General features: G+C 52.5%; 1 protein-coding gene across 1 annotated transcript; it reads left to right on the plus strand.

Moving 5' to 3' along the window:
* The first annotated feature begins 570 nt into the window (after window positions 1-570).
* On the plus strand, window positions 571-11,610 carry LOC116749867 (plasma serine protease inhibitor-like). Its single transcript, XM_032624679.1, has 5 exons — window positions 571-647; window positions 6,504-7,125; window positions 8,461-8,731; window positions 9,091-9,238; window positions 10,615-11,610. Exons 2-5 carry the CDS (start codon window positions 6,519-6,521, stop codon window positions 10,801-10,803), a joined length of 1,215 nt encoding a protein of 404 aa, XP_032480570.1. The 5' UTR covers window positions 571-647; window positions 6,504-6,518; the 3' UTR covers window positions 10,804-11,610.
* Window positions 11,611-12,059: the final 449 nt, after the last annotated feature.

Consider the following 12,059-nt stretch of genomic DNA (forward strand, 5'->3'; position numbering starts at 1 on the left):
GGCACTCAGCCCCGCTCTGTCCCTGACTGATGCACATCTCTGAAAAGTTCCATCATCTCTCTGAGCCTCGGTTCAGTTATGAGTGCAATAAGAGGGGTGGATACAGTGATCCCTCATCTCAGCCATTGTGAGACCCTCTCAATCCATCTAATTTCCACTGGGATCTGGCGACGGGGGTCCATGAATCTAGTAAGCGCACAAGACTTTGAAGAGCTTGGGTCCTCACTCCTCCAGATCTGCAGCAAATGGGCTGCAGGAAACAAAAGGATCAGCCTGGAGGAAGGGAGGAGGTTTGAGAGGATGTCTCTTTCCCTGCGTCTGGACCAGCCGGCAGCTGGTCACCTGTCCATCCTGGTCTGCCTGGGATGCTCGTGCCATTGCTGGCAGGTGGTGGCTGGTGTAGGGCTTTCGGGGCAAAGACGAGATGGCCCTGGTCAGAGCTCAGACGGCTTTGGCTTGGTAGGCCTAGAAGCCCTGCCAGGATAGGACAGGGCGAGGCTGGCTGGGGCGGGGCCACGGGAGGGGCGGAGTCAGGGCCCTGCTGTAGTCAGTGACAGATGCTGGCTCCAGTCCAGCCAGCCCTCTGCTCTTTACCGAGCCCAACCGACCGTCGCCTCTGCTGTGTGCACGCTCGGCCGCTGGACAGAGTAAGTACAGGCACAGTGGATGGAGGGCCGTGGGCTCGGGGGCGAGGAATGGACTCTGGAGTTATGGGATTTGGAGGGCTTAGAAACTTTGGAGGTGCCCCAGGGTGAGCAGGACACAGTGGTGTGGAGGGAGCCAGGGCCTCTGGAGCAGAGAAGTGGGGGACACCCCGCCCCTTGCTGTGTGGTCTTGGGGATGACACTAAATCTGGCCGAGCCTCAGCTTCCTCGTGGATAAGATGCAAATTATTGCACCCCTTGCATGGTGTGACTGTGAAGAGCACAGCTGGTATGTGTGGAGGCATTTTTAGTTGTCATAACTGGGGCGCGGGAGTTGCTATTGGCTTCCAGAGAGTAGCGGCCAGGGATGCTGCTGAACACCCTGCAAAGCACAGGACAGCCCCCACCGCAAAGAATGATCTGGCTCCAAATGCCAGCAGCGCTGAGAAACCCTGAACGGGGACAAAATGTCTGGTACCCAGGACGTGCTCGGTAAACCATAGCTTCTACTGTTTTTTGTGCCTGGAACCTTGGACCTCTAGAAACCAGGAAAAATGTTCAAATATAATCTGTTTCCCTGAGATAAGGCTGCCCTGCCCAGAGGCTGCTACCCAGACTGGTTGTTAGAGCTCCAGATGCCATTTTGCCGTTTGTTAGATAAACAAAATGTGGATGTGAAGTGAGTGACATTTTCAGTTTTTCTAAGGATGGGGCTTTTGGCATGAAATGCAACAATAAAAGGGAAACTGCTCCCCTGGGCCAACATCCTTATTGCCAGATCCAGAAACTGCAGCTTGAAGAATAAAGGGGGCGGGAGGGAACTTTGGGAGGTGATGGATGTGTTCAGGCGTTGATGGTGGTGATGGTTTCATGGATGTGTACTTCTCTCCAAACTCATCAAGTTGTCTACATTAAATATGTACAGGTTTTGGGGTGTCAGTCCAGCCTCAATAAAGTGGTTTTTAAAAAGAAAGAGAGGAAACTGAAGCTGAGCTATTCAAGGTCAGCTGAGTTATTCAAGGTCAGCTGGCATGTTAGCCCCAGGGCCACGAGGGCTCAGCCCTGGACACCCAGCCTGGCTCATTCCTACGACTCGGTGGCCAGCATGTGGTCTAACACCTCTGAACTACAGAGAAGGAGACAGGATCCATTCATCCATCCACTCATCCATTCATTCACAGGGGTGTCTGAGCATCACCCCTTGACTGAAAGTGTCACGGCGGGACCAGCACAGATGCGGGTCTTCTCTTACAAGCACATGTTCTAGTGGGGGAGAGGCCGGAACAAGAGGGGTCAACAGCACACACATACATAATTGCACTTCTGTAGCTGACGGAGCCATGAGAGAAACAATCAAAGGGGCTGTTATAGAGAATAATGGCGGAGAGGGCGTGGTCACGTGTGGACAAGGTACCGCCAAGAAGTGACGGTTAAGTGGAGGCCTGGACTCAGGGAGAAACTGGTCCTTGTGAGAAAGGTGGAGAAAGGGCTCCAGGAGGGAGAGCAGAGTGTGCAAGGGCCCATGGCTGGTATGGGGCTTCTGTGTTAGGAATTGAAAAAGAAGAAGTGTGCCCTGGGAGACAGAGCTGGTCACATGAGGCTGGGGACAGCAAGACAGAGCCCGACTGCATGCATCCTCATGGGTTATCGTGCAAATCAGTTTGGTTTTACCAAGCCACTGGGCGGCAAGAATGTTCTTGGGCAGGGGAGCGGCTTGACCACGTTTGTGATTGAAGGGGATTCTTTCAGAATGTACTTATGTATGTAAAATGGCTCTCAGGCCCAGGAGAAGTGGGGTCCAGGTGAAAGAAAAAAAAAAAAAAAAAGGCTTCCATTAGGATAGTGGCAGGGAAAATTGGGAGAGGCAGGCAGATTCGGAGCTAGAAACTGGCAAGCCTTGCTGATAGTCTGGAGATGGGGAGGGAGTCCCCATCTTAGGAAAGTCCCCCAGGTCACTGATTCCAGGAAGTTCTGCCCCCTGGTCTTTAGGATCCAGGGGAAGTTGTGATTTTGTCTTTTGCTCTCTGCCTCGGCTCCACATCTTGTATCTATCTCCTTGCGTAATTAGCAGATAGTGGACAGACCCTTCTGAGCTGCACACCTCCCATGGCTGAGTCCAAAGTCTACCTCGGTGGGACTTTGTTGCCTAACATTTGGAATACACGCCAGCAGATTCTGGGTCTGGATGGTGGGAGACCAGGGGAAGGACTGCCCAGGGCCTGCCTACTCCATGCCCACCCTAGGTCGCCGCAAGTCCCTTTGGCCTGGGATGCCAGATAAAACTGATCGATCTGCTCTCTTCCCTCTGACACGCGGGAGCATCTCTGCAGACACACTGGCGTCAGGGGCCCAGGAGAGGGTCAGCCAGGCCAGGCTCTGCCGGCACACTGCGGGGGCTGGTGTCCTGAGAGCCAGGCTCACAGAGCCTGGAGCAGACTCTCCACTGGCTCAAAGCTGGCACAAAACTCTGTAAGCTGTATATTTGTACCAGAGGCCCAGGAGCGTAATGGCAAAGACTGGGCTTAGGAAACCCGAAATGAGCACCCCTGGGCCTCCACTTTCTCAGAAGTAACCTCTCTGACCCTCTGTTTCCTCTTCTGTACAGTTGTGACAAGGACACCAACTCCATGTTGCTATGGAGGAGTGTAAATGAGCTAATTCGTGTGAACAGGTTGGGAGAGACCCAGGGATACTCACCAGCAGCCACAGAGGAGGGGGAACAATGTGTCATTCCTCAGAGCCCTAAAAGGTAGCCAAGAGGCAGCGTGTACACCAGTCAGAAGAATCTGGATTTTAACCTGGTTCCATCACTCACTGGCTGGCACAAGCTTTTCCATTTTGCTAAGCCTCAGTTTATTTGGCTGTAAAATGGGGCTAATAACACTTTTGGTAAAGATGAAATGCAGTAATATTTATAGAGTGTCTAGCAGGTCCTTAATAAACAGTGGCTTCAATAAGAGGGAGAGAGAGAGAGCTAAACGGAGCAAGGTTTTCTGGGTCCCAAACCTGCAGCCCAGGGGAGCCAGAGGGAAGCTGAGCCCTTGCTCTCTACGGGGACTCATGGGGCGTTCAGAGAAGTGGCTCTGGCCCATCAGATCGCTGGTGTTTCAGGGGGGTCAGGCAGTGGTGGAGCCACGGCACCAGACCTCTAGGTTTTTATGAAGAAACTGAAGCCTGAGAGGGGAAGGAGGGCCTGGCTCAAGGTCACCAGACTGCGGGGGTGGGAGGATGGGAGACTGGAACTCTCACTCCTGCTCCCCCGCCAGCTGCCCCTGGGCTCCGTCCAAGCAGAAAACTCCTCTGCGGTCTGTAGCTATTCTTTGAAAGTATTTCTTTTAGGGTAATTATCAGCTCGGTGTTAACCTGGGTCTGGGAGCTGGGGGGTTCTTCAGCAGCTTCCTGCTACATTGGTGATTCTAACACTCCACACGCTAAAGGACACAGAGATCACACCACCCACCCGTGTCCTTTACAGACCTCCGTGAAGGCAAGTCTCAAAGTGGGAACAAAAAGGGAGTGTCAGCATGGGGAGCCTGTTCCTTAATTCTCTGCAGAGCAGGGGCTATCGGTGGTGACCGTGGAGGCCAAGAATACAGGATCCGGAGGCTGTGATACAGAGGAGGGGGACCAGGGATCTGGGGGAGCTAAATGGTGTGGCGGTTCAGAGCGTGAGTTGTGAGGGTCAGAACTAGGTCTGAACCCTAGTAGCTTTGCCACTACTAGCAAGCAAGTCATCCTCTCTGAGCCTCAGATGACCCGTCTGTAAAATGGAGCCAGTGATAGAACCTGCCTCCGTGGGCGGGTGTGAGGCTAAAGCAGTTGATATATGTCAAGACAGCACAGCACCCAGCAGTGGCGGGTGCTGGCGATGCACTTGGGCCTCCCACGGGCATGGGGACTGCTCGGGCCGCTGTATTTGGTTCAGGGTAGCTGGAGGTTCTGCAGATAGAATAGACTAAATGAAGTTCCTTTGTGGACTCAGGTGCAGTTGAGAGGCCAGGGTTGGTGAGCATGACTTGCTTGAGTCCGTCAGTTTCATTCAGACAAAGACGGCCAGGACTGCCGATCCCCAAGCTCCCTGGTGTCCCCCACGCCAGCCACGTCCAATGCAGCTCTTTGGGGCTCTTTGTAGTTTGGTTTTGTGTGGGTCTGTGACTCTGCGTCTGTGCTCGCCCTGGGCCTGGGGCACCTGATGACACGGCGTCCACCGGGGGATGCATGCCAAGCGCGAGGTCTCATCAGGGGTCAGTCAGGCCACCGTGGAAATTAGTTGTCCAGCCGCCACCAGGCTGCCACGAGAGTGTGTGTGTGAAAGCATGTACCCCACGGTACAGCTGGGGAAACGGGGGTCTCGGGTGGGGCTCTGGCCAGTCGCTGCCGCACCAACAACTCACACCTGGACAGCATGTCTGCACCGGGCACTGCTCCAAGCACGTTACGTATGTTGATCATTAAAGCCCCAGCCCCTGGTGGAGGTTCTGTCACGACCTCCATCGTACAGGTGGGGCAGTGGCATGGGTGTAACTGACTTGTACCACATCACACTTTGAAGGAAGCAGTGGGACTGAGACTTGAACCCAAGCTGCTGGGCTGCAGAGTCTCTGCAATGTTCACGGGGGGTAGAAGGAGGGCTTTAGGAGGCCCGGGCACAGGAAGGATTTCTGGATGCAGAGGAGGGGTCTAGGAAGGTGGTCATGTGAGAGACTGTGGGCAGAGGACAAGGCCAGAATGATGCAGGAGCCCCCAGGGCCCACCTGAGAGGCTGTAGACAGACAAAAGGAAGCTGAGGGCCTCCTCACCTGGGGGACACACGAAGAAGAGATGCCTGGGGGCTCAAACAACACACATTTATGGTCTCACAGTCCTGGAGGCTGGAAGTCCAAGGTCAGCAGGGCTGGTTCCTCCCAGGGCTTCTCTCCTTGGCTTGTACGTGAATGTCTCCTCCTCCCTGTGCCCTCACATTCCTCACGTGGTCGCCCCTCATTCTGTGTGTGTCTGTGTCCTAGTGTCCTCTTCTTATAAGGACACCAGCCACATTGCATCAGGGCCCACTCGACCTCATTTTAATTTATTACTTCTTGAAAGGCCCTGTCTCCAAATACAGTCACATTCTGAGGTACAGCGGGTTAGGACTTCAATGAATGGATTTGGGGGACACAATTCAGCCCATCACAGACAAGAAGGGAAGTTGGGGGGCTCACGTTAAGAGGGCGGAATTTCCTCAAGGGGGGAAGGTGCCTCTGATGACGGACAAGGATGGCTTTGAGGGGTCCTGGAGCAGCCCCTGGGGAAGGAGAGGGGGACTGATGGCGTCGTGTGTTCACTGATGAACTGCAGGAGGCTGGCACGCTAGCCACCACGCCATGGAGTAGATGCTCCAATGCACAGGGACGAATCCAGCAGTGTGGCAGGGGCCACGGCGGGTAGCTGCCCTGAGCTCAGAGAAGGACACGAGGTCTTGCAAATGCTACACCCAGGGAAGGAAGTGAGGGTTAGGGGCCGTGTATAGAAACAGGCTGCCAGGTCCCGGTAACCTCAGAGACGCTAACCCGGCCGAACACGGGAGAACCCTCCGCCCCACGGCCCATCCCCCTGCGACGTGTACCTCGACGTGGGTGAGGGAGGCTTCTCGCCTTGGTGGCCAGTCCCCACCTGGGATCTCGCCCCTCCGCCTGGTGCTTGCTCTCCCCACCCACCGATGCCCATGTCCTCAAGTCTCTGTGCTGCGGTCCCTCCAGCGCTACCTAAACGCTCACTCACAGCCTCTCCGGTTCAGCATCGCCCTTTGAGGCTGCTGGTTGACGGTGCCGCCTCCCGGAATGGCAGCCTTGCTTGTGACCTGCCCACCCTCCCTTTCAGGCCTGGGCAGCCAGGATGCGGCTCCGTTTACTCCTGTGCCTGCTACTCCTGAGCCCGCGGATGGCCGCCCTGCGCCGACCCCAGAAGAAGAGAGTTCAGGAGCTGCCGCCCGCAGTTGCCACGGTGGCCCCTGGCAGCCGGGACTTTGTCTTCGACCTCTACAGGGCCTTGGCCGCAGCTGCCCCCGACCAGAACATCTTCTTCTCCCCTCTGAGCATCTCCGTGAGCCTGGCCATGCTCTCCCTGGGGGCGCGGTGCAACACAAAGGCGCAGGTCCTGGCGGGCTTGGGCCTCAGCCCCCAGGAGGGCCAGGAGGAGGAGCTCCACAGCGCCTCCCAGCGGCTGCTGTGGGAGCTCGAGCGGCCCAGAGACGGCCTCCAGCTGAGCCTGGGCAACGCTCTGTTCACCAAGCCCACGGTGCCCATGCAGGAGGCCTTCCTGGGCGCCATAAGGACGCTGTACCTGGCAGACACTTTCCCCACCGACTTTGAGGACTCTGAAGGGGCCCAGAAGCAGATCAATGATTACGTGGCAAAGCAAACGAAAGGCAAGATTGTGGACTTGGTTAAGGGCCTGGATGGCACCGAGGTCATGGTCATAGTGAATTACATTTTCTTTAAAGGTAAGGCCCTGAACTTTCTCTTTTAAGATGCTTTTGTCAAAAAACAAAACCAAGCCAATTCCCACACACATGAAAGAGTGGGAGTGGATTTATTCTTTTCTGATCCCTGTTGATAGACTGAAGCCAACAGCAGCTGGGTGAGACAGTGTCTTCTTACTGCATAAGGTGGAGTGAAAGACCCCGGATGCTGTTTCCTCCACTGGGGAAGAGCTGGTTCCTGTTTGTGCCCCTGGGGGCACTTAAAGCAACAGCTTCCACAGAGCATGAAGCATGAGTTTTTCAAGGCCACGATGCCAGAGAAACTGACAGCATGGCTACTCAGGGCAGGACTGCGGGCCTTAGAAGGGCCTTAGAGGGCATTTCCCAGATGCTCCCTGGTACCCATATCCTCCTAGGGGCTGTTTCCTCAACCGAGAAATCCTGGGACAAGAGCCTGTTCCCCTGAACAGTCCTCTCCCCCCTCCCCAAGAGCTGACCCCCCATCTTTATCTCCCTGGCATTGCTTGTAAATATCCCTACTCATCTCAGCTTGTACACCTGCTTCTCCTTCTAGATGCTGAGCCGCTGAGCACCCTGCGCGGGGCCTGCTGGGGATGGGGGAGGGGCGGGGAGGGAAAAGGATAGAGGAAAATAGTTAAACTGTTAACCAAGCCCCCCTCTTCCCGTGGCCACAGATGGTGAGTATCAGGCTTGGACTCTAAGATTTCTTGTCCCCTGGTCCAGGGCTAGGCTGCAGAGGACAGATGTGAAATAATCTAAGTGGGGCATGCGGGAGGGATCTATATTTGATAACTAGTAAGAAAATGGAAACAATTACTTGTCCCACTTTGAACAAAATGTCCCAAGCAGACAAAGCAAGAAGCATAATCACAGACTTCTCAGCAGGAAAAATCATGCTTTTGCAGGAACCTTTCCAACCTTTCTCCCAAACCCAGATTGAGATCAAATATTGGGAAAAGACTGAAAAAGAGAATAACTAACCCAGATATAGTGTAGCTTTGTCAGCCATACATACTAGTTACCCTTTTCACTGGGATTTTTGACCTTGAGTAGAAACATCAGAGATTCAGACAAACGACATTAGGGGTGAAGGGTCTCTGAAGACACGAAAACCAACCTCCTTGTTTTGCAAATGCGGAAATAAAGCCCCACAAAAAGTTCAAGCCCGTCCCCCGAATTAGGAAGTGGCTTGTCTTTATATTCAAGAGGTTTGGCAGTCACTTCTGCCAATAAGACTGCTGCAAAGAGGATGCTGTCTGTTTGGTAGGTTTAGTGTCTGCACACTTTTCATTGGCAGCTGAGAATGTTTAATTCCTTTTGCATTTTAATCTTTAGCTAAGTGGGAGACAAGCTTCAACCGCAAAAGCACCCACGAACAGGACTTCCACGTGACCTCGGAGACGGTGGTGCGGGTACCCATGATGAAACGAGAGGATCAGTTTTACTACCTCCTGGACCGAAACCTCTCCTGCAGGGTGGTAGGGGTCCCCTACCAAGGGAACGCCACCGCCTTCTTCATTCTCCCCCGCGAGGGCGGGATGGGACAGGTGGAAAATGGCCTGACAGAGAAAACACTGAGGAAGTGGCTCAAGACATCCATGAAGAGGTATTCTTCACACTATTCCAGGGCCAGCTTGCTGCTGCACATCTGCAGGGCCACACGGCAGTGGTGGGAGAACTCACCTGGCCTGGGAGCCGCCTCCCAGCCCAGAGGCGTCATATGAAGTCCCAGCCCTCTGGCCTGACCCAGATAGAGGGACCAGGGCTGGAAGCTGTGTTTTCTGGCGGGGCCGTCAGAGTGGGCAGTGACCTCTGGGGGCAGCCCAGGTCCAAGTGTAGAGTAGGATGGGTTCCATTGTAGGCAACGTGCTGGAGGAGCATTATGAAACCAAGAGGAGATGGCAGGAATGTGAGCTCAGGGAGCCAGTGCTCTGGGAGAGTCCAAGAAAGGTCTTCTCTTTCCAGGCAGCTTGAGCTTCACCTACCCAAGTTCTCTATTGAGGGCTCCTATCAGCTGGAGAAAGTCCTCCCCAAGCTGGGGATCAGAGATGTCTTCACCTCCTATGCTGACCTGACAGGCATCTCCAACCATTCCAACATCCAGGTGTCTGAGGTGAGCCCAGAAGCTCCTGAGCACCTGCTTTCAGAAATTCCTATCCTATCCTATCCTATCTTATCCTATCCTATCCTATCCTATCCTATCCTATCCTATCCTATTCTATCCTATCCTATCCTATCCTATCCTATCCTATCCTATCCTATCTTATCCTATCCTATCCTATCCTATCTTATCCTATCCTATCCTATCCTATCTTATCCTATCCTATCCTATCCTATCCTATCCTATCCTATCCTATCTTATCCTATCCTATCCTATCCTATCCTATCCTATCCTATCTTATCCTATCCTATCCTACCCTATCCTATCCTATCTTATCCTATCCTATCCTATCCTATCCTATCCTATCCTATCTTATCCTATCCTATCCTATCCTATCCTATCCTATCCTACCCTACCCTATCCTATCCTATCCTATCCTATCCTATCTTATCCTATCCTATCCTATCCTATCTTATCCTATCCTATCCTATCTTATCCTATCCTATCCTACCCTATCCTATCCTATCCTATCTTATCCTATCCTATCCTACCCTATCCTATCCTATCCTATCCTATCCTATCCTATCCTATCCTATCTTATCCTATCCTATCCTATCCTATCCTATCCTACCCTACCCTATCCTATCCTATCCTATCCTATCCTATCTTATCCTATCCTATCCTATCCTATCCTATCCTATCCTATCTTATCCTATCCTATCCTACCCTATCCTATCCTATCCTATCTTATCCTATCCTATCCTACCCTATCCTATCCTATCCTATCCTATCCTATCCTATCCTATCCTATCCTATCTTATCCTATCCTATCCTATCCTATCCTATCCTATCCTATCTTATCCTATCCTATCCTATCCTATCCTATCCTATCCTATCCCATTCCTCATTCCAAATCCTTTCTCTCTCTCTCTCCTCTTTTCCCTCAGGAAGCAAAGGTTTCACTTTGCATCTTGTCCTCTGAACAATGGGAAACCCTATCCAGCACCGTGTCTTGGGGGAAGGTGTCTTGTCTGAAGCAATCAAAACTAAGAATTGGATGCTAGCTCCTTCACTCACCAGCTGGTGTGTGAAGGAGCTAGAATCCTCCAGCAATTACTTGACCTCTCTGAGCCTCCTTTCTCTCTATAAACTTGGAGAGTCACACCCTTACTGCTAGATGCAGTGAGAATTCAATGAAAGACACGCATGCGCTCACCTGTAAGCCGTGGTGCGCAGTGGTTGTTCAATCACATCATCTCCTATCTGCTTCATGGCTCAGGAGCACAGAAACTTTCACAGTGATGCTGCTGGCAGAAACTTGTCCGTTTCCCCCTGATGGCATCTCCCAGCCCCTGGTGGCTCGGTGACGCCTGATGTCTCCCCTGCAGATGGTTCACAAAGCCATGGTGGAGGTGGACGAGTCGGGAACCCAAGCGGCTGCAGCCACGGGGACAATCTTCATGTTCAGATCTGCCCGGATGAGCTCTCAAAAGATAGTATTCAACAGGCCCTTTCTGATGCTCATTGTGGAGAACAAAAAACACATCCTTTTCCTCGGCAAAGTGACTCGCCCTTGAGATGGGGATTTCTCCTGAAAGGCACGGGCTTCCGTAGTGGAAGATGAGGGTGCCCTATGGCCATGTATCTGCTGGGAGCTGGTGATATACACAGGTTTAATTGACTACTGAGGCTTCCACAAATAATAATAATAACAATAACATTGAAATACTGATGATTGCTTCTTTTCACACGATTGCAAGATGGGTGCTTTGGAGAACATTTGGTTTTGCTCTCACCTTTCATCCATGGAGATTAACACTGAGATCCAGAGAAGCCACACAGCATGCCAGTGGCAGAGAGAAGCTCAGAATCCAATCCAGGAGGATTGTTCCAGTAGATATTTCCACCAGGAAGCATATTCCCAAGCCTAGTTCCCCACCTGTCTGTAATACCAGCTACCAGTTTGCCATGGTTTGGAAAGGACACTGGAATGGGGGTATGAAGTGGGGCTTCTGTCCCAGCTGTGTGACATTGGGTAATACTGTCGCTCTCTGGACTTCGGTTTCCCCACATATACGATGAAGGGTCAGGTCAAGGACTGGAGGATCCTTGAAATCATATAAAAAGTGTAGAATGTTCCCCACAAATCAGGTGATTTCAATGCATCCAAGTGCCACCCATCTTTTAAGGAAAGCAGGTGGACGGCAGGGTGGACACGGCCATCCCAGGTTTGTACCGTCCTGTGGGTACATTTACAACCTCGTGGGCTTGGCTGGGGGTGGGAGAATGGAGGCCTGTTGCAAATACTAGAGTATCAGTTGAAGACCCTGATGACTAACTGTGGATTTTAGTGTCAGCAATAACAATGAAGCATTTTGCAAACACTGGGTGTCATTGTCCTTCTAGTAGTACCTCTGGGAACAGCAACATTAATAGCTTATGTTCCAGGACTGATGCTAGGCGCTTAATCAGAATGGTTGCACTTACTCCTCACAATATCCTGTACCAGGCAGGCACTCCTCTTATCCCCACTTTACAGATAGGGACGGTGAGGCTTGTAGAGAACAGGTAATATGCGTAGTCACACAGCTCCTTGGTGGTGGAGGCAGGATTTGACCCCAGGAGTGTGGCCCCCAGACCACCTTCTCAGCCCTGGGCTCTGCCGCAGAGGAGACATGAGCCAGAAACAGAAGCCCAGGTCAAGTGCATCCGGGCACCAGCTCCCTTGTCATCTAGGTAGGCTCACTCTCCTCCTTCACGAAACCCACCATGCTTCCTTGTCTATCAAATAAAGGGGGTTGGACCCTTTCAAGAATCAATGAATGAATGAGTG

Source organism: Phocoena sinus, chromosome 2 (genome assembly GCF_008692025.1).
Source record: "Phocoena sinus isolate mPhoSin1 chromosome 2, mPhoSin1.pri, whole genome shotgun sequence".
Lineage (NCBI taxonomy): Eukaryota > Metazoa > Chordata > Mammalia > Artiodactyla > Phocoenidae > Phocoena > Phocoena sinus.